Genomic DNA, 21,591 nt, shown 5'->3' on the forward strand with positions numbered 1-21,591 from the left:
AGAATAGAATAGAATAGAAAATATATAATGGAATGGAATGGAATGGAATGGAATGGAATGGAATGGAATGGAATGGAATAGAATAGAATAGAATAGAATAGAATAGAATAGAATAGAATAGAATAGAATAGAATAGGAGATGAATGGAATGGAATAGGATAGCATAGGATAGCATAGCATAGCATAGAATAGAATAGAATAGAATAGAATAGAATAGAATAGAATAGAATAGAATAGAATAGAATAGAATAGAATAGAATAGAATAGAATAGAATCATAATTAGTATAGAATAGAATAGAATAGGAATAGAATAATAAGAATCATAATTAGTATAGAATATAGAATAGAATGAAAGGGACGCGGTGGTTCAGTGGGTTAGGACACTGAGCTTGTCGATCAGAAGGTCGGCAGTTTGGCAGGTCGAATCCCAAGTGCCGCGTAACAGAGTGAGCGCCTGTTACTCGTCCCAGCTTCTGCCAACCTAGCAGTTCGACAGCACATAAAAAATGCAAGTAGAAAAATAGGGACCACTATGGTGGGAAGGTAACAGCGCTCCGTGCGCCTTTGGCGTCTAGTCATGCCGGCCACATGACCACGGAGACGTCCTCGGACAAGCGCTGGCTCTTCGGCTTTGAAACGGAGATGAGCACCGGCCCCTAGTCGGAAACGACTAGCACGCATGTGCGGGGGAACCTTTACCTTTACCTTTATAGAATAGAATAGGAATAGAATGATAAGAATCATAATTAGTATAGAATATAGAACAGAACAGAACAGAACAGAATAGAATAGAATAATAATTAGTATAGAATATAGAATAGAATAGAATAGAATAGAATAGAATAGAATAGAATAGAATAGAATAGAATAGAATAGAATAGAATAGAATAGAATAATAAGAATCATAATTAGTATAGAATATAGAATAGAATAGAACAGAATAGAACAGAATAGAACAGAATAGAATAGAATAGAATAGAATAGAATAGAATAGAATAGAATAGAATAGAATAGAATAGAATAATACTGTAGTATAGAAAATAGAATAGAATAGAATAGAATAGAATAGAATAGAATAGAATAGAATAGAATAGAATAGAATAGAATAGAATAGAATAATAAGAATAATAATTAGTATAGAATATAGAATGGAATTAGAATGGAATTAGAATAGAATAGAATAGAATAGAATAGAATAGAATAGAATAGAATAGAATAGAATGGAATGGAATGGAATGGAATGGAATGGAATGGAATGGAATGGAATAGAATGGAATGGAATAGATTAGAATAATAAGAATAATAATTAATATAGAATATAGAATAGAACAGAACAGAACAGAACAGAACAGAATAGAATAGAACTGGAAGGGACCTTGGAGGTCTTCTAGTCCAGCCCCCTGCTCAAGCAGGAGAAACTACACCATATCAGACAAATGACTGTCCAATCTCTTCTTAAAAACCTCCAGTGATGAAGCACCCACAACCACTGGTTGATTGTCGTCCTTAATTCCAGGTTGTTTCTTTCCTTGATTAGTTTCCATCCGTTGCTTCTTGTCTTGCTTTCTGGTGCTTTGGAAAATAAATTGACTCCCTCCTCCTTGCGGCAGCGTCTCAAATATTGGAATATTTGAGAAACTGGCCCAAGGAATAAAAAGAATAAAAGGCCATTAAAGAAAGAACCAAGCTAGAATTAAGGAGAAATTTCCTGACATGGAGAACAATTAATCCCTGGAATGGCTTGTCTCCAGACATTGTGGGTGCTCCAACACTGGAGGTTTTTAAGAAGAGACTGGACAGCCATTGGTCTGAAATGGTATAGGGTGTCCTGCCTGAGCAGGGGGTTGGACTAGATGACCTCCAAGGTCCCTTCCAACTCTGTTATTCTATGTTCTTTGAACATACAAATCTCTAAACCTGCTTTGATAGCTCTTGGAACCTCTGTAAGGACTCACTACTCAAAAGCTGTGATATTTTGTGACGCCTTCTGGCCTTTTTAATGACGGGTGTGTGTGTGAAGAGATTAAAAGAATTGTATTAACATCCACGAGGCACCATACCCCTGTTTTGTTTTAAGTGTAATTCCAAACCACCCAAATACCAAAAAAGGGGGGGGGCAGGGAGGGGGCAGGGTAAAGAAATCCAACCCCATTTCTCTAGGACAGGGGTAGGCAACCTTGGCTCTTTTATGACTCGTGGACTTCAACTCCCAGAATTCCTGAGCCAGCATAGCTTATATATATATCTTATATATATAGGTAAAGGTAAAGGTTCCCCTGCACCTGCGTGCTAGTCGTTTCCGACTCTAGGGGCCGGTGCTCATCTCCGTTTCAAAGCCGAAGAGCCAGCGCTTGTCCGAGGACGTCTCCGTGGTCATGTGGCCGGCATGACTAGACGCCAAAGGCGCACGGAACACTGTTACCTTCCCACCGGAGTGGTCCCTATTTTTCTACTTGCATTTTTACGTGCTTTCGAACTGCTAGGTTGGCAGAAGCTGGGACGAGTAACAGGCGCTCACTCTGTTATGCGGCACTCGGGATTCGACCTGCCAAACTGCCGACCTTCTGATCGACAAGCTCAGCGTCCTAACCCACTGAGCCACCGCGTCCCTATCATATATATATATATATATATATATATATATATATATATATATATATATATATATATATATATATATATACAAATCTTATATATATATAAGATTTTCAGCAAAAAAAAAGTCTGAGGACCACTTGATTGACGCGTTAATAATTTACTTTTTCTCTAGCAAACACCTACGAAGTCCACGTCATCACTGGGGTGATATGGGGAGCCGGCACCGATGCAAATGTTTACTTGAGCATCTATGGCGAAAGAGGAGACAGTGGGGAACGCCATCTGAAGTACTCAAATCATCTGAACAAGTTTGAAAAGAAACAGGCGAGTAGCCAAATAGCAGAACTCCAAAGGGTTTGCTCCACGTAGAAAAGCTGCCTTGAGCCAAACCTTCAGACTGCTATTCCGATGGTCAGGAACTCTTTCTAATCTCTGGAGGAAACCTTGGATTCAGATGTCCCGGGAGATTCTCAGCCATCCCAATCATTTATTTATTTATTTATTATTTATTAATTGAATTTATATACCGCCCTATTCCCGAAGGACTCAGGGCGGTTCACAGGGCAAGTTAAAAACAATACAAAAAGAGAGAATAAAATAAGATTAGATTAATACAAGCCCACAAAATTAAGATAACATTAAAATTTAAAATTAAATTTAATTAAATTTAATTTAATTTAATTTAATATAATTTAAAATCCCTCAGTCCAGGCCAGACAATTCAAACAACCAGGTTTTTAAGTCCCAGCGAAATGAGCGAAGGTTGGGGGCAGTCCGAAGTTCTGTTGGCAGTTCGTTCCAAAGGGCGGGCACGGCCACCGAGAACGCCCTCCCCCTGGGAATCACCCGCTGGCATTCCCTGACCGGCGGAACCCTGAGGAGGCCCTCCCTGTGGGAGCGCACAGGACGATGGGAGGCTGATGCTGGCAGCAGGTGCTCCCTAAGGTAATCCGGACCCATGCCATTTAGGGCTTTATAGGTCATCACCAATCATGGTTTGGTTGTCCCAAAGGTGCTTTTTCCAAAAGGCTGGACTGGACGTTCTTAGTTTTTTTGTCCCCCCCCTTTAAAACATTTCGCTTCTCACCCAAAAGGTTTCCTCAGTTCTAACTGACTGGTGGGGAATGGAAAGATTTATATATATTTTTTTGCAGGCCTCTGGTTGCTAAGACTGCAAAGAATATCAATTCTTCCTTTTCACCCCCCACCCCCCCTTCAGTCAGAACTAATGAAGTTTTCTTCAGGTTTTCAAGGGAAACCCCCCCCCCAAGAAAGGCCAGTTACTTTTGGAAAAGCTCCTTTGGGACTTGGATTCAGATCCGGAGCTTTCTTTAGGATGGAGCCCTCAGCACTTTAATTTGAGTCCTTTTGAGTGCCAAGATGATCACTGAAGTCTGTCAACTTCCCCAGTCACGTGTCTTCTGGATAGGAACAATAAATCCCAGAATTCTCAGTTAGCATGGCTGTTGAAAAATTCTAGGAGATCCAATCCCAATTTGTTCTTATTGTTCAGTTGATAAATCCAGTCCGACTCTTTCCACTCCACAGACCACAGCAAGCCAGGTGCCCTCCACGGTCTCCTGGAGTTGGCCCAAATTCATGTTCATATCTAACCATCTCACCCTCTGCCGTCCCCGTCTTCTTCTTCTGCCTTCAGTCTTTCCCACCATCAGGGTCTTTTCCAAAGAGGAGTCCTCCCTTCTCACTAGGTGGCCAAAGGATCTGAGCTACAGCTTCAATATCTGTCCTTCAAAGGAAAGCCAAGGTTGATCTCCTTTAAGATTGACTGATCCGATCTCCTTGCAATCCAAGGGGCTCTTAAGAGTCTTCTCCAACATCACAATTCAAAAGCATCAACTCTTTGGCACTCAGCCTTCCTTATGAATAGAATAGAATAGAATAGAATAGAATAGAATAGAATAGAATAGAATAGAATAGAATAGAATAGAATAGAATAGAATAGAATAGAATAGAATAGAATAGAAAAAATATAGAATAGAATAGAATAGAATAGAATAGAATAGAATAGAATAGAATAGAATAGAATAGAATAGAATAGAATGGAATGGAATGGAATGGAATGGAATGGAATGGAATGGAATGGAATGGAATGGGATGGGATGGGATGGGATGGGATGGGATGGGATGGGATGGGATGGGATGGAAGAGAAGAGAAGAGAAGAGAGGAGAGGAGAGAAGAGAAGAGAAGAGAAGAGAGGAGAGGAGAGGAGAGGAGAGGAGAAGAGAAGAGAAGAGAAGAGAAGAGAAGAGAAGAGAAGAGAAGAGAAGAGAAGAGAAGAGAAGAGAAGAGAAGAGAAGAGAAGAGAAGAATTGGAACGGACCTTGGAGGTCTTCTAGTACAACTCCCTGCTCAAACAGGAAACCCTATACCAGGGGTAGGCAACCTTGGCTCTTTTATGACTCATGGACTTCAACTCCCAGAATTCCTGAGCTATGTTGGCTCAGGAATTCTAGGAGTTGAGGTCCATGAGTCATAAAAGAGCCAAGGTTGCCTACTCTTGCCCTATACTATTTCAGACAAAGGCTTGTCCAATCTCTTCTTAAAAACTTCCAGTGTTGGAGCATTCACCACTTCTGGAGGCAGCTTGTTCCACTGGTTAATTGTTCTGTTTAACTTTCCTTAGTTCTAGGTTGCTTCTATCTTTGATTAGTTTCCATCCGTTGCTTCTTGTCCTGCCTTCAGGTACTTTGGAGAAGAGCACGACTCCCTCTTTTTGGGGCAGCCCCTCAAAGATTGGAACACTGCTATCCTGTCCCCCCTCGTCCTTCCCTTCATTAAACTGAACATACCCAATTCCAGCCACCATTCCTTACCTGCTTTAGCCTCCAGTCCCCTTTGTTGCTCTTCTCTGTACTCTTTCTAGAGTCTCAACATCTTTTTTACATCCTGGTGACCAAAACTGGATGCAGCATTCCAAGTGTGGCCTTACCAAGGCCTTGTAAAGTGGTATTAATACTTCACGTGATCTTGATTCTATCCCTCTGTTAATGCAGCCTAGCAACATGTTGGCTTTTTTGGCATCTGTAGCACACGGCTGGCTCCAATTTAAGTTATTGTGCACTAGGACTGCAAGATCCCTCTCACAGTTGCTACTATTGAGCAAAGTACCACCTATACTATACCTGTGAATTTGCAATGGAATCCGTCGCTGTGCCAGCAGTCAGATCTTGCTGCTGGCAGAACAGTTTCAAACAGTGCAAACGACTTTTAATGATCTCAACAACGGTTCCAAAACAGCTAAAAACTCACCACGCCAAAAGCAAAGATTGTCGGTCGTATGTTAGCTTAGCCTCACTACGTTGCTCAAACACATTAAAGCCTTCCCGATCATGTGGCCTCTATCCCTCGTATCCAGTGGCGGGATTCAAATATGTGAACAACCAGTTCTCTGTATGGATGCCGCTTCTGGAAGTCCGTTCTGGGCCTGGGCAACAAAAAATTAGCTACCAGTTCTACCGAACTGGGGCGAACCGGCTGAATCCCACCTATCTATCTATCTATCTATCTATCTATCTATCTATCTATCTATCTATCTATCTATCTATCTATCATCTATCTATCTATCTATCCAACCATCTTTCTTTTATCTCTCTGTATCTATCATTTATCTATCTGTTTATCTTCTATCATCCCTCTATATCTATCTATCTATCTATCTATCTATCTGTCTGTCTGTCTGTCTGTCTGTCTGTCTGTCTGTCTGTCTGTCTAACTAACCATCTTTCTTCTCTCTCTGTATCTATCATCTGTCTGTCTGTTTATGTTATATTCTATTCTATCTATCTATCTATCTATCTATCTATCTATCATCTATCTATCTATCTATCTATCCAACCATCTTTCTTTTATCTCTCTGTATCTATCATTTATCTATCTGTATATCTTCTATCATCCCTCTATATCTATCTGTCTGTCTGTCTGTCTGTCTAACTAACCATCTTTCTTCTGTCTCTGTACCTATCATCTGTCTGTCTGTTTATGTTCTATTCTATCTATCTATCTATCTATCTATCTATCTATCTATCTATCTATCTATCTATCTATCTATCTATCTATCTATCCCCTCCCCCCTCTCTTTCTCTCTCTCCTATTTCTAAACCACCCATCGTCTCCCTCCCTCAGGTTTTAGCTTTAGACCACCAAGTGCAAGGTTTTGTTCCTCTCTCTTGTGCTATTGCAGGTGGATGTATTCACTGTCAAAGCCATTGACTTGGGAGAACTGAAGAAACTAAGGATTCGCCACGATGACTCTGGAAGCAACTCAGCCTGGTTCCTGGAAAGAATTGACATCATTGACACCAAAGAGGAAAGCATGTGAGTTAAGAGTAATTAGCCCTGCAGCTAGCCTCTTGACGTTCCCTTTGCTGGAATTAGCATCAGAATCCACAGGAGGAATAGATGGTATGGTTAGACCCCATTTATTTTATCCTTGTCTCCTTGTCTGTTTTTGGAGGGGAACTTCAGTATGCCATTCATTGGTCCAATGTGTCCCCTGCCCTGCCCCCCACCCCCGAATAGTTCCCTAACTCAAAATAGCTGACATTTGTTCAGGAAAGGATGAGAACCAAATGTAAAACAAATCTCAATTTTTAAAATCCTGTGACCTTTCTAGATGCTTTTGCCTGTTTTGGTATTCTACCAAGAGAGTGCTACCAGCTAATTAGAATAGAATAGAATAGAATAGAATAGAATAGAATAGAATAGAATAGAATAGAATAGAATAGAATAGAATAGAATAGAATAGAATAGAATAGAATAGAATAGAATAGAATAGAATAGAATAGAATAGAATTGGTGGAGCAGTGGGCTAATGCCTCCTTAAGTAACACCAGCTGCCTGCAATTATTGCAGGTTCGAGTCCCACCAGGCTCAAGGTTGACTCAGCCTTCCATCCTTCCCAGGTAGGTAAAATGAGGACCCAGATTGTTGGGGGCAATTAAGCTGACTTTGTAATAATGCCGCTTGGGGGGTGTATGAAAGCCCTAATAAGCAGGCATATACATAGAATGAAGGCTACTGCTAAGCTTGTAAGCCGCCCTGAGTCTTCAGAGAAGGGCGGGATATAAAGGAAATTTAAATAAATAAATAGAATAGAATAGAATAGAATAGAATAGAATAGAATAGAATAGAATAGAATAGAATAGAATAGAATAGAATAGAATATATGGAATGGAATGGAATGGAATAGAATAGAAAATGGAATGGAATAGAATAGAATAGAATAGAATAGAATAGAATAGAATAGAATAGAATAGAATAGAATAGAATAGAATAGAATAGAATAGAATAGAATAGAATAAAGAATAGAATAGAAAATGGAATAGAATAGAATAGAATAGAATAGAATAGAATAGAATAGAATAGAATAGAATAGAATAGAATAGAATAGAATAGAATAGAATAGAATAGAATAGAATAGAAAAGAAAATATGGAATGGAATGGAATGGAATGGAATGGAATGGAATGGAATAGAATAGAATAGAATAGAATAGAATAGAATAGAATAGAATAGAATAGAATAGAATAGAATTGGTGGAGCAGTGGGCTAATGCCTCCTTAAGTAACACCAGCTGCCTGCAATTATTGCAGGTTTGAGTCCCACCAGGCTCAAGGTTGACTCAGCCTTCCATCCTTCCCAGGTAGGTAAAATGAGGACCCAGATTGTTGGGGGCAATTAAGCTGACTTTGTAATAATGCCGCTTGGGGGGTGTATGAAAGCCCTAATAAGCAGGCATATACATAGAATGAAGGCTACTGCTAAGCTTGTAAGCCGCCCTGAGTCTTCAGAGAAGGGCGGGATATAAAGGAAATTTAAATAAATAAATAAATAAATAAATAAATAGAATAGAATAGAATAGAATAGAATAGAATAGAATAGAATAGAATAGAATAGAATAGAATAGAATAGAATAGAATAGAATAGAATATATGGAATGGAATGGAATGGAATAGAATAGAAAATGGAATGGAATAGAATAGAATAGAATAGAATAGAATAGAATAGAATAGAATAGAATAGAATAGAATAGAATAGAGAATAGAATAGAATAGAATAGAATAGAATAGAATAGAATAGAATAGAATAGAATAGAATAGAATAGAATAGAATAGAATAGAATAGAATAGAATAAAGAATAGAATAGAAAATGGAATAGAATAGAATAGAATAGAATAGAATAGAATAGAATAGAATAGAATAGAATAGAATAGAATAGAATAGAATAGAATAGAATAGAATAGAATAGAAAAGAAAATATGGAATGGAATGGAATGGAATGGAATGGAATGGAATAGAATAGAATAGAATAGAATAGAATAGAATAGAATAGAATAGAATAGAATAGAATAGAATAGAATAGAATAGAATAGAATAGAATAGAATAGAAAATATGGAATGGAACGCGGAGTGCCCCATAGCGCCGTCTGGAGGGGAGGAGTTGAAAGGTTTTGGGTCCAGGATCTGACGGGGTCTGCAGGTATCTTCTCAGCCCTCCTTCTGAGCCGCACGATGGGCAGGCCTTCTTTGGAAGGCAGCCCCATTCTGCTGAAAGCTTCTGCTTCTGCTGAAACGGGCCTGCTTCTGCCCCGCAAAGGAGTCGAGAATTGGGAGCTGGCCGAGCGGGGAGATGCTGAGCCATATTTTCCTTGCAGCTATTACTTCCCCTGCCAGAGATGGCTGGCAGTCGAAGAGGATGACGGTCAGATTGCCAGGGAGCTGGTCCCCGTGGCCGAAGCGTTTGTGATGAAGGATTCGGAGAACGCAGGCTCGGTCGCCACCCTCGGCCTGGAACAGAAAGGTTTGCTACGGTCCATTGGTGTGCCGTAGAAGAAACCGAGTTTCTGACTAGCACAAGCTTCAATAAACCATCATTTGTGGTTTGGGAGGGTGGTGATTTTAGAACAAAGTCTTTGGTCACCGTTTGACTTGTTGGTATTGAGGCTGGTTATAGGAATGTTTCATGGAGTGAAGCTATGACCAAATGGAGAATCTACTGTGTTTTATGGGGTTGGGGAACTGACGGAAGACAAGTTGTAGCTCAGGGTTGAACTGGGGGTGACCTTGGTGCTCTCTGAGCTGGGTGGTTTTCTTGCAGATGTTTCATGACCCAACTAAGGAACTACATCAATGCTAGAAGGGAGGGGTGTTTGCAGAGTGGAGGAGGAGGAGGAAAGGAAGGAGAACGGCAGGTAGAGAAGAGTGTGGGGGTCCCTGGTGCTCTCTGGGCTTGGTGGTTTTCTTGCAAACATTTCATTCCCCAACTAAGCAACATCATCAGGGTTAGAAGGAAGTAGGGTTTGTGGGAGGAGGAGGAGGAAGAGGAGGAGGAAGAGGAGGAGGAAGTAGGGTTTGTGAAAGGAGGAGGAGGAGGAGGAGGAGGAAGAGGAGGAGGAAGTAGGGTTTGTGAAAGGAGGAGGAGGAGGAGGAAGTAGGGTTTGTGAAAGGAGGAGGAGGAGGAGGAGGAGGAAGAGGAGGAGGAAGTAGGGTTTGTGAAAGGAGGAGGAGGAAGAGGAGGAGGAGGAAGAGGAGGAGGAAGTAGGGTTTGTGAAAGGAGGAGGAGGAAGAGGAGGAGGAGGAAGAGGAGGAGGAAGTAGGGTTTGTGAAAGGAGGAGGAGGAGGAGGAGGAAGAGGAGGAGGAAGAGGAGGAGGAAGTAGGGTTTGTGAAAGGAGGAGGAGGAGGAGGAGGAGGAAGAGGAGGAGGAAGTAGGGTTTGTGAAAGGAGGAGGAGGAGGAGGAAGAGGAGGAGGAAGTAGGGTTTGTGAAAGGAGGAGGAGGAGGAGGAGGAAGAGGAGGAGGAAGAGGAGGAGGAAGTAGGGTTTGTGAAAGGAGGAGGAGGAGGAGGAGGAAGAGGAGGAGGAAGAGGAGGAGGAAGTAGGGTTTGTGAAAGGAGGAGGAGGAGGAGGAGGAAGAGGAGGAGGAAGTAGGGTTTGTGAAAGGAGGAGGAGGAGGAGGAGGAGGAGGAAGAGGAGGAGGAAGTAGGGTTTGTGAAAGGAGGAGGAGGAAGAGGAGGAGGAGGAAGAGGAGGAGGAAGTAGGGTTTGTGAAAGGAGGAGGAGGAAGAGGAGGAGGAGGAAGAGGAGGAGGAGGAAGAGGAGGAGGAAGTAGGGTTTGTGAAAGGAGGAGGAGGAGGAGGAGGAAGAGGAGGAGGAAGAGGAGGAGGAAGTAGGGTTTGTGAAAGGAGGAGGAGGAGGAGGAGGAAGAGGAGGAGGAAGTAGGGTTTGTGAAAGGAGGAGGAGGAGGAGGAGGAAGTAGGGTTTGTGAAAGGAGGAGGAGGAGGAGGAGGAGGAGGAGGAAGAGGAGGAGGAAGTAGGGTTTGTGAAAGGAGGAGGAGGAAGAGGAGGAGGAGGAAGAGGAGGAGGAAGTAGGGTTTGTGAAAGGAGGAGGAGGAAGAGGAGGAGGAGGAAGAGGAGGAGGAAGTAGGGTTTGTGAAAGGAGGAGGAGGAGGAGGAGGAAGAGGAGGAGGAAGAGGAGGAGGAAGTAGGGTTTGTGAAAGGAGGAGGAGGAGGAGGAGGAGGAAGAGGAGGAGGAAGTAGGGTTTGTGAAAGGAGGAGGAGGAGGAGGAGGAAGAGGAGGAGGAAGTAGGGTTTGTGAAAGGAGGAGGAGGAGGAGGAGGAAGAGGAGGAGGAAGAGGAGGAGGAAGTAGGGTTTGTGAAAGGAGGAGGAGGAGGAGGAGGAGGAGGAAGAGGAGGAGGAAGAGGAGGAGGAAGTAGGGTTTGTGAAAGGAGGAGGAGGAGGAGGAGGAGGAGGAGGAAGAGGAGGAGGAAGAGGAGGAGGAAGTAGGGTTTGTGAAAGGAGGAGGAGGAGGAGGAGGAGGAGGAGGAAGAGGAGGAGGAGGAAGTAGGGTTTGTGAAAGGAGGAGGAGGAGCAAGGGGGAGGAGGGGGAGGAGACGCAGAAGGAGGAGGAGTCCTTGGTGCTCTCCGAGATGGGTGGTTTTCTTGCAGATGTTTCATGACCCAACTAGGTAACATCATCATTGCTAGAAAGGAGGTAGAAGAAGAAGGAGGAGGGGGAGGAGGAGGAGGAGGAAGAGGAGGAGGAGGAGGAGGAGGAGGAGGAGGGCTGTGGAATCCTTGGCGCTCTCTGAGCTTGGTGATTTTCTTGCAGACGGTTCATGACCCAACTAGGTAACATCATCAGTGCTAGCTGATTACCAAACCTAGTTTGGGTAATGAAACATATGCCAGAAAACCACCAAGCTCAGAGAGAACCAAGAACCCACGGGGGGGGGGAGGACTATATGTCTTCAAGGTGTGGGCTAATATGTAACTTAGGTAACAAGTGCAAAGTCTACAGGTTCTGCACACCTTAAAGTTTCAGAGGGCTCTCCAGCAGCAGTTTTAAACAGAGTCAGCACATTGAGTGACCCCAGTCAGGCTCAATCACCAGACAGAAGCCATTCCCTTCCCTGCCTACTTATACTGGAGACTGGATTTTACTACAGAAGAGTCAATGAGGGATAGCCTCTTTATCACGAGCAACCTACAAACTACAGTGGTTTGTTTTGCATCTCACGGGGAAAAAAACAACTGCGAAAATCCAGGCCATCAAAGAAGATAGGTAGTCCTTAGCTTACAATCATTCATTTAGTGACCACTCGAAAGTTACAACGGCAGTAGAAAAAGTGACTTGTGTGACCGTTTTTCACGCTTACGACCGTTGCGCCATCCCCACGGCCACCTGATCAAAATTCAGGCATTTGGCAACCGGCTCCTATTTATGACGGTCACAGCGTCCCGGAGTCACGCGATCCCCTTTTTGCGACCTTCTGACAAACAAAATCTGAATTTTGAACCCGATTTACTTAACAACCGTGTCACTAACTTAAGAACTGCAGTGATTCACTTAACAACCGTGGCCCCCCCAAAAATGGGGCAAAAACGATGTTAACCATCATCTTGCTTAGCAAGGGAAATTTTCGGGTCATAAGTCAAGAGACTACCTGTAGTTAGTGCTAATAAAGAGGTTCCCAGCTGGGACCCCAAGTTCATTTTTATGAAATCCTCCTTGCTTCATTAAAAACAAAAAATGAAAGAGCTGTAAATGTGGAACGAAAAGGGAAATGAAATTTGGAATATCTCAGAAACGGCCTTTCCCAAACGGAGATTTTTCTTCGAACAGCGAATTCAACAACCTTCGCAGTAAGAGTGAAAACCGGAGACAAGAAGAACGCTGGGACCAACTCCAATGTCTTTATCATCCTTTACGGATCCAAAGATGACACAGGTAGGAGCCAAACTCACCTTTGCCTGTTACTCAGCTGGAGGCTGGGCACTGGTTCAAGGCAGAGGTCCCCAACCTATGAACCGCAGCCCACGACCGGGCCGTGGCCTCTTGGCCACCGGGCTGCATGAGTGGCTGGCCAGTGCACGGGCACATGTGCACATGCTCACCCCCCAGTCCTTGTGCCATGAGCCTCGCGCCAGCGCTAGGAGAGCTGCGTGCTGTGTACCAGTGCTAGGAAAGCTGTGAGCCTCATGCTGGCACTAAGAGAGCCACAAGCCTCTCGCTGGCGCTAGGAGAACTGCATGCCATGCACTGGCGCTAGGAAAGCCGAGAGCCTCTTGCTGGCAATAGCAGAGCCACGAGCCGCTTGCTGGTACTAAGAGAGCCATGAACTTCTCGCCAGTGCTAGGAGAGCCACATGCCATGCACCGGCACTAGGAGAGCCATGAGCCTCTTGCCAGCACTAGGAGAGCCACGAGCCTCTTGCCACCGCTAGGAGAGCCACGAGCCTCTCACCGGTGCTAGGAGACCCATGCACTACACGCTGGTGCTAGGAGAGCCGCGAGCCTCTTGCTGGTACTAGGAGAGCCATGAGCCTCTCGCAAATGCTTAGGAGAGCCGCGTGCCATGCACCAGTGCTAGGAAAACCATGAGCCTCTTGCTGCCAGTAGGAGAGCCACGAGCCTCTCGCCGGTGCTAGGAGACCCATGCGCTACACACTGGTGCCAGGAGAGCCGCGAGCCTCTTGCTGGTACTAGGAGAGCCATGAGCCTCTCGACAATGCTTAGGAGAGCCGCGTGCCGTGCACCAGTGCTAGGAAAACCATGAGCCTCTTGCTGCCAGTAGGAGAGCCACGAGCCTCTCGCCGGTGCTAGGAGACCCATGCACTACACGCTGGTGCCAGGAGAGCCGCAAGACTCTCACTAGCAGTAGCAGCCCCATTTGCGGACCGTGCATGCTCACGGCCCCATTCGCATGCACGCAGCCACATTTGCGTTTGTGCGCATGGGTGCATAAAGGTGCCTGTCCCTCACTTTCCCACCGGGTTGCCAACCCAAAAAGGTTGGCAACCCCTGGTTTAAGGAATAGCCCAGATTGCAGGAAAATTGGCTCACTGCTTTGATTGGCTCCTTCTGCAAGTTTTTTTTTTTTGTCTTCACATGTTGGTTTGCTCCGCGATACAGGAAGTCCTCGACTTAACCATTCGTTTAATCACCGTTCCAAGTTACAACGGCGCTGCCAAAAGTGACCTATGGCCGTTTTTCACACAACCAATGCAGTATGTCCATGATCATGGGATTAAAAGTCCAGATGCTTGGCAACTGGCCTGTATTTATGACGGTTGCAGCGTCCCACGGTCACGCGATCGTCTTTTGCAATTTTCTGTCAAGGAAAGTCAGTGGGGGAAGGAGATTCACCCAACAACTGTGTTCCTACTGCAGTGATTCACTTAACAACTGTGACCAGAAAGGTTGTAAAATGGGGCAAATCTCAGTTAATGTCTTGCTCAGCAAAAGAAATTTTGAGCTCGGATGTGGCCGTAAGTTGAAGACTACCTGGAATGGAGTCCTGAAATGAATAGAAGATGTTCTTCAAGGTTACTTCCAACTGTTTTCCTGCTGTTACTCTAAGGCAGAGGTCTCCAACCTTTCCTGATTGGTGGACCGGGAGAAAAAGGAGGGGGAAGCATTTTACACGTGCACGCACACACACAAACAGGGCCGTGAGCACACGCAACGCAAACACTCGCCAGCACCGCCCCATTTTTGCCACACGGGCACTGGCACCACCCTGTTTTTGCTCCGCGGTACCCCATTTTTGCCACGGGGTATCCCGTTTTCACCGTGTGGCACCCCATTTTCACCATCTGGCGCCCGGTTTGCGTAGCGGTGGCAGCGCTAGTGCAAAAGTGGAAGTGAGTGTGCGCACACACATGTGTGCACTGGCCAGCCTGTTCCGTGGTCCAGTGGCTAGCAGGCCACGACCCGGTAGTGGGCCACGGCCCACAGGTTGGAGACCCTTGCTCTAAGGTAACTGAAAGCAACCTGGACAGCCCCTAAATGGACAGCTCCTTCCTTGATGCCCAAACGTGGCACTACTAGCCCCATTACAAGTTATTTTCATTTGTAACAACGGGAATCTGTGATTTAAACAAAAACAGGAACCATCTACTTGAAGGCTTCGAAGACGAACCGGAACAAATTTGAGCGAGATAAAGTCGACGTCTTTACAGTGGAATGTGTGGACCTTGGAGATCTGAAGAAGATTAAGATCGGTCATGATAATACAGGTAGGATGGCGTGAAAGTACGTGGAGACAGGTAGGATGGATCGATAGCATAATAGCGATGCCTCTGCCTATCTCCTTTTGCAAACGAAACACTTACCTGGATATAAAAATATTCCTTCCCCAAGTCCAGAGGTTAACCCTGGAAGTTTTAGAGTACACAAGTTACCTGTCACGGTTCCGATAGATCAGGGGTAGGCAACTTCGGCTCTTTTATGACTCATGGACTTCAACTCCCAGAATTCCTGAGTCAGCTATGCCTACCCCTGCAATAGATGAAACCAGCAAAAGAACTTCAAGGCAAGAATTCTTCCTTAAAGAACATTTTATTTAGGAAACCAAGTATCGGCACTTACATAGTTGAACCCCAAACTAAGATTCCCTCCCCCTAGATACAAAGCAACAGATTGCAATTCCAACCCCACAAGAGCTATTATAAATCACATTCCCCAATTAGCACAAACCCTCTGGCCCCCTCAGCCCCCCCCCCAAAAAAAACTTATCAGAACACGTCCTTGAGTTCCCACACTTCCACCTCTGAACTCTAAAAGACTGGAAAGGCACATTAAAAGCAAAAGTAAAAATGGCTGCTGGTTCTCAGTTGTCAGAGTGACGATATCCATTGATGTTGACATTACCTTTGTTCCAGAGCAGGGCTGTCCAAATTTGGCAACTTGGAGACTTATGGACTTCAGCTCCAGAATTCCCCAGCCAGCATTAGTTGAGGTCCACAAGTCTTACACTCGGCGAGTTTGGAGAACTCTACTCTGGAACAGTTCTCCATGGTCCAATGAAAGTACCAAGGAAGGAGAATAGTTGTAGGTCAGGGTTTAAATGAGGGGTCCTTGGTGCTCTCCAAGCTTGATGGTTTTCTTGCAAACGTTTCATAATGCTAACTAGGGCCTCCTTTGTCTGAAATGGTCTAGACCAGGGGTAGGCAACCTTGGCTCTTTTATGACTGGTGGACTTCAACTCCCAGAATTCCTGAGCCAGCATGGGGGAACCATGGCCCCTTCATGACTGGTGGACTTCAACTCCCAGAATTCCTGAGCCAGCATGGGGGAACTATGGCCTCTTTATGACTGGTGGACTTCAACTCCCAGAATTCCTGAGCCAGCATGGGGGAACCATGGCCCCTTCATGACTGGTGGACTTCAACTCCCAGAATTCCTGAGCCAGCGCAGGGGAACTATGGCCCCTTCATGACTTGTGGACTTCAACTTCCAGAATTCCTGAGCCAGCATGGCTCAGTTTGGAAACCTCTCCGTTTCCCCTCAGCATGGCTGGTTCAGGAATTCTGGGAGTTGAAGTCCACAAGTCATAAAAGAGCCAAGGTTGCCTACCCCTGGTCTAGGGTTTCCTGCCTGAGCAGGGGGCTGGACTAGATGACCACCAAGGTCCCCTCCAGCTCTGTTTATTCTGTTATTCTTTATAGGTAATTCTGAGGGATGGTTTTTAGACTGGGTAGAGGTGGACGCTCCATGCCTTGGATTGTGCCTGAAGTTTCCCTGTGGCCGTTGGCTGGATAAAGCTGAAGATGACGGAGCAATTGAAAGAATCTTGTTTCCTGCACAGCTGCAAACAAGGACTTACACCCCATGTGAGTAGTAGGGTAGCAGGTCAGCCTGCATTAGGCCTGACAGAAATACAGGCACAGGTAAGTCCTCAACTTACAACAGTTCATTTCGTGACCGTTCAAAGCTACAGCGGCACTGGAAAAAGGGACTTACAAAGTGTGTTTTCTACACTTACGACCGTTGCAGCATCCCTCTGATCAAAATTCAGACGCTTGGCAGCTGACTCCTATTTATGACGGTTGCAGTGTGTCCAGGTCACGTGATCCCGTTTTGTGACCTCCTGACAAGCAAAGGCAATGAATGGGGGAAGCCAGATTCATTTAATGACCAAATGATTCACGGAACAACTGCAGTGACTCGCTTCAGCAAGGTTGTAAAACGGGGCAAAATTCACTTAACACTTAGCAACGGTAAATTTGGGTTCAGTTGTGATTGTAAGTTGAGGACTGTCAATATTAGAAAAGCAGGACGCAGCAGGAAAAAGGGTGATTATTTACTAATTGGTGTAGATTCCTGCCAGCCACAGGGATTCATTCCTGATCTGGTTGAGTTAGGCCAGGGGTCTTCAATCTTGGCCCTTTTGTGACTGGTGGACTTCAACTCCCAGAATTCCTCAGTCGGCCATTTTGATGAAACTGGGGGCTTGGATCCAGACTCTCAGGGGTCTTCAATCTTGGCCCTTTTGTGACTTGGGGACTTCAACTCCCAGAATTCCTCAGTCAGCCATTTTGATGAAACTGTGGGCTTGGATCCAGACCAGGGGTCTTCAAACTTGGCCCTTTCATGACTGGTGGACTTCAACTCCCAGAATTCCTCAGTCGGCCATTTTGATGGAACTGCAGGCTTGGATCCAGACTCTCAGGGGTCTCCAAACTTGGCCCTTTTATGACTGGTGGACTTCAACTCCCAGAATTCCTCAGTCAGCCATTTTGATGAAACTGTGGGCTTGGATCCAGACCAGGGGTCTTCAAACCTGGCCTTTTTCTGACTGGTGGACGTCAACTCCCAGAATTCCTCAGACAGCCATTTTGATGAAACTGCGGGCTTGGATCCAGGTCAGGGGTCTTCAAACTTGGCCCTTTCATGACTGGTGGACTTCAACTCCCAGAATTCCTCAGTCGGCCATTTTGATGAAACTGCGGACTTGGATCCAGACTTGGGGTCTTCAAACTTGGCCCTTTTATGACTGGTGGACTTCCACTCCCAGAATTCCTCAGTCGGCCATTTTGATGAAACTGCGGACTTGGATCCAGACTTGGGGTCTTCAAACTTGGCCCTTTTATGACTTGGGGATTTCCACTCCCAGAATTCCTCAGCCAGGCATGCTGGCTGAGGAATTCTGGGAGTTGAAGTCCACCAGTCATAAAAGGGCCCAGTTTGAAAACCCCTGTCATAACTCAATCAGGATTCTCAACCCTGGTAAAATGTATTTTCTTGACCATCAGTGTGATGTTGGTCATGAAGAATAGCAATCACATCCTTCTCATATCATCCGTTTCGTTTTGTTTTCATCTGGCCAGTTGTTCCCTACGAAATCACGGTTTACACCAGTGACATTTTTGGAGCAGGAACCGACGCTGATGTCTTTATCGTTCTGTATGGGGCTGACGGTGTTTGTACTCAACAGAAGTCCTTGTGCCAAAACAAGAGAGAACAAAGGATGTTCTTTAAGAGGAATTCTGTAAATCAGTTCGTTGTGGAGGTAAGAGAAAATGTCCTTTGGATGCCTCCAGCAACCTGGGATCCACGTGGCAGAGATGAAGGAGGACCAGAAGAGGCTAGATTGCAAGAAATGGTCAGAACAGAACAGAATAACAGAGTTGGAAGGGACCTTGGAGGTCTTCTAGTCCAGCCGCCTGCTCAAGCAAGAGCCCCAATGCCATTCCGGACAAGTGGCTGTCCAGTCTCTTCTTAAAAACCTCCACGGATGGAACATCCAGAACTTCTGAAAGGAAGTTTTTTCCACGGTTAATTGTTCTCACTGTTAGAAAATTTCTCCTAACTTGGACCTCTCCTTGATTAGTTTCCATCCATTGTTTCTTTTCTTGCCTTCAGGAGCTTTGGAAAATAGAATGGAGTGGAGTGGAGTGGAATAGAATAGAATAGAATAGAATAGAATAGAATAGAATAGAATAGAATAGAATAGAATAGAATAGAATAGAATAGAATAGAATGGAATGGAATGGAATGGAATGGAATGGAATGGAATGGAATGGAATGGAATGGAATGGAATAGAATAGAATAGAATAGAATAGAATAGAATATGTAGCATGGAGTGGAATAGAATAGAATAGAATAGAATAGAATAGAATAGAATAGAATAGAATAGAATAGAATAGAATAGAATATACAGAATAGAATAGAATAGAATAGAATAGAATAGAATAGAATAGAATAGAATAGAATAGAATAGAATAGAATAGAATAGAATAGAATAGAATAGAATAGAATAGAATAGAATAGAATAGAGCTGGAAGGGACCTTGGAGGTCTTCTAGTCCAGCCCACCATTCAAGCAGGAGACCCTATCCCATTTCCGACAAGTGGCTGTCCAGTCTCTTCTTAAAAACCTCCAGTGATGAAGCACCCACAATTTCTGGTGGTGAGCTGTTCCACTGGTTAATTGTCCTCCCTGTTAGGAAGTTCCTCCATCATTCCAGGTTGCCTCTCTCTCTCTTTTTTTTAATTAAATCTTTATTTACATTTCGTGTTAAAAACACACCATACACCAACAAAGACAAAAAGAAAACCATTTACAATATACAAAAAACAAAGAAATCAAAAAATTGAAAACCATTTCAAAAATTTTACATTATATCTACTTCTAAACTAACAATTATATTCCACTCATTAAGTCTCTTATTACCATCCAACTCCAAAGCTTATTCATTAACAAAGACTATATCACTTCATTTTTGACCAACCTCCAAGCCACCCTCATTTCTTTAATCTTTTATCCATCCAAATATACCATTTATTCCATGATAGAAATGCTGGTGTCTCTTCTTTGCCCTTCAACTTCCTGGTCAATGTGTCTGCTTCTGCACAATCAAGTATTCTCCTAATTATAACTTCATCCGGCGGGGTATGATTTGCCTTCCAAAATTGAGCATACCCCATCCTTGCCGCCGTTAAGATATGTAAAACCAAATACCATATTTCCTTCTTAATATTTCCAGGCCTGGAGCCAAGCAGATACGTCTCTGGTTTAAGATCAACTAAACACTCAGGTTGCCTCTCTCCTTGGTCACTTTCCAACCATTGTTTCTCGTCCTTCCCTCTGGTGCTTTGGAGAATAGTTGGACCCCCTCCTCTTCCTTGTGGGAGCCCCTCAGATACTAGAAGACGGCTATCAAGTCTCCCCTATTTCTTCTTTTCTTTGGACTAGCCCAGGGGTCAGCAACCTGAAACAGTGAAAGAGCCACTCGGAACCAGTTACCCTCACAGAAGGAAAAACTGGGAGCCGCAAAAAATGTGTGCGCATGCATGTACAGGCGCACACGCGCAGAACAGGGTTTGACTGAAGAGTGGAGCCAAGGCGAGATATGCACCTACCCTGCATATTTGAATTGATTGGTTGAACTTTTTTAGTCCCACTTTTTTTTTTTGGACTGCACATGGCAGAGGACTGGGAGCCGCAGGAGACGGCTGAAAGTGCCGCATGAGGCTCCGGAGCCGCGGTTTGCAGACCTGTGGACTAGCCAAACCCAAGTCCCGCAGCCGTTCTTCATACGTTTTAGTCTCCAGGCCTAGTATTTGGGGGATGATATTGAGCATAGAAATAAATCAAATGAAGAGGGCAATTATTATAAAATTGTACATGGTATAAAACGGGGCTCCTTTTGGGGTGGGGGAGGCATCGTATTTGGAATTTGGAGAGCATGTTATGGGGGATGTATAACTTGCTTTGGGGATGTAGCACAAAACATTAGCTCCCCAGAAAGCAAACTTTTGAAGCTGACCTCATAGTCCTCAGCTTCTTCTAGTCTTTTCTGAGAATGTGAACAGAATTGCAAACCAAATGCCGAGTGTTGTTTTTTTTTGTTGTCTTTTGATGCTCATATTTGTTACAGCAGAGCGGTTGGCAACACCAGCTCACAATCGCTGATTGCTCTTTGTATCTGAAGACATCTCTAAATTTTTGGAAGCCGGTTGCTACTTTATGTAGCTCTTTTTTTAAAAAGAAAACCTTGATGATATAAAATGTAGACACATAGATAATTGAGTTTTTGTTCCCGGTTTATTTTAGTAGAAGGTGTCTGAACATTTATTAACACTGGTGCCATTGTGTTCTAGATCCCTCCCTCTCTCTCTCTCTCTCTCCCTCCCTCCCTCCCTCCCTCCCTCCCTCCCTCCCTCCCTCCCTCCCTCTCTCTCTCTCTCTCTCTCTCTCTCTCTCTCTCTCTCTCTTTCTCAAAGTTTGATTTGACAAATATGAAATATGGAGAGGAGGAAAAGAAAAACAAAAGAAAACAAATCAATGTAACCTGTTTGTAAGAATATACAGAGGGCAGGATGGAAGGTAATCAAGGAGAGAAGCAAGAAACTTCTTGACAGTGAGAACAATTAACCGGTGGAACAGAAGTTGCCTCCAGAAATTGTAGGTGCTCCATCACTGGAGCACCTACATTTTAAGAAGAGACTAGACATTCACCTGTCTGAGATGGTATAGGTTCTCCTGCTTGAGCGGGGGGCTGGACTAGAAGACCTCCAAGGTCCCTTCCAGCTTCTATTCTATTCTATTCTATTCTATTCTATTCTATTCTATTCTATTCTATTCTATTCTATTCTATTCTATTCTATTCTATTCTATTCTATTCTATTCTATTCTATATTCTCTATTCTGTTTCTATTCTATTCTATTCTGTTCTGTTCTGTTCTGTT

At 44.2% G+C, this 21,591-nt stretch overlaps 1 protein-coding gene and 1 long non-coding RNA gene across 2 annotated transcripts in view; one reads left to right on the forward strand and one right to left on the reverse strand.

The window, feature by feature from the left end:
• LOC308663138 overlaps nucleotides 1-21,591 on the reverse strand; it is an 861,733-nt gene that overhangs the window by 606,659 nt on the left and 233,483 nt on the right. The window lies entirely within an intron of this gene.
• Nucleotides 1-21,591, forward strand: part of LOXHD1 (lipoxygenase homology PLAT domains 1) — a gene marked incomplete at both ends in the record, with an annotated part of 233,602 nt that overhangs the window by 107,659 nt on the left and 104,352 nt on the right. The window contains 7 exons of the mRNA XM_081321186.1: nucleotides 2,772-2,923; nucleotides 6,802-6,935; nucleotides 9,274-9,419; nucleotides 12,740-12,844; nucleotides 15,006-15,134; nucleotides 16,566-16,730; nucleotides 18,228-18,409. Coding sequence (XP_081177312.1) covers nucleotides 2,772-2,923; nucleotides 6,802-6,935; nucleotides 9,274-9,419; nucleotides 12,740-12,844; nucleotides 15,006-15,134; nucleotides 16,566-16,730; nucleotides 18,228-18,409 — 1,013 coding nt within the window. The remainder of the gene's footprint in view (nucleotides 1-2,771; nucleotides 2,924-6,801; nucleotides 6,936-9,273; nucleotides 9,420-12,739; nucleotides 12,845-15,005; nucleotides 15,135-16,565; nucleotides 16,731-18,227; nucleotides 18,410-21,591) is intronic.

The sequence above is a fragment of the Vipera berus genome (genome assembly GCF_964194415.1).
Source record: "Vipera berus genome assembly, chromosome: 2".
NCBI lineage: Eukaryota > Metazoa > Chordata > Lepidosauria > Squamata > Viperidae > Vipera > Vipera berus.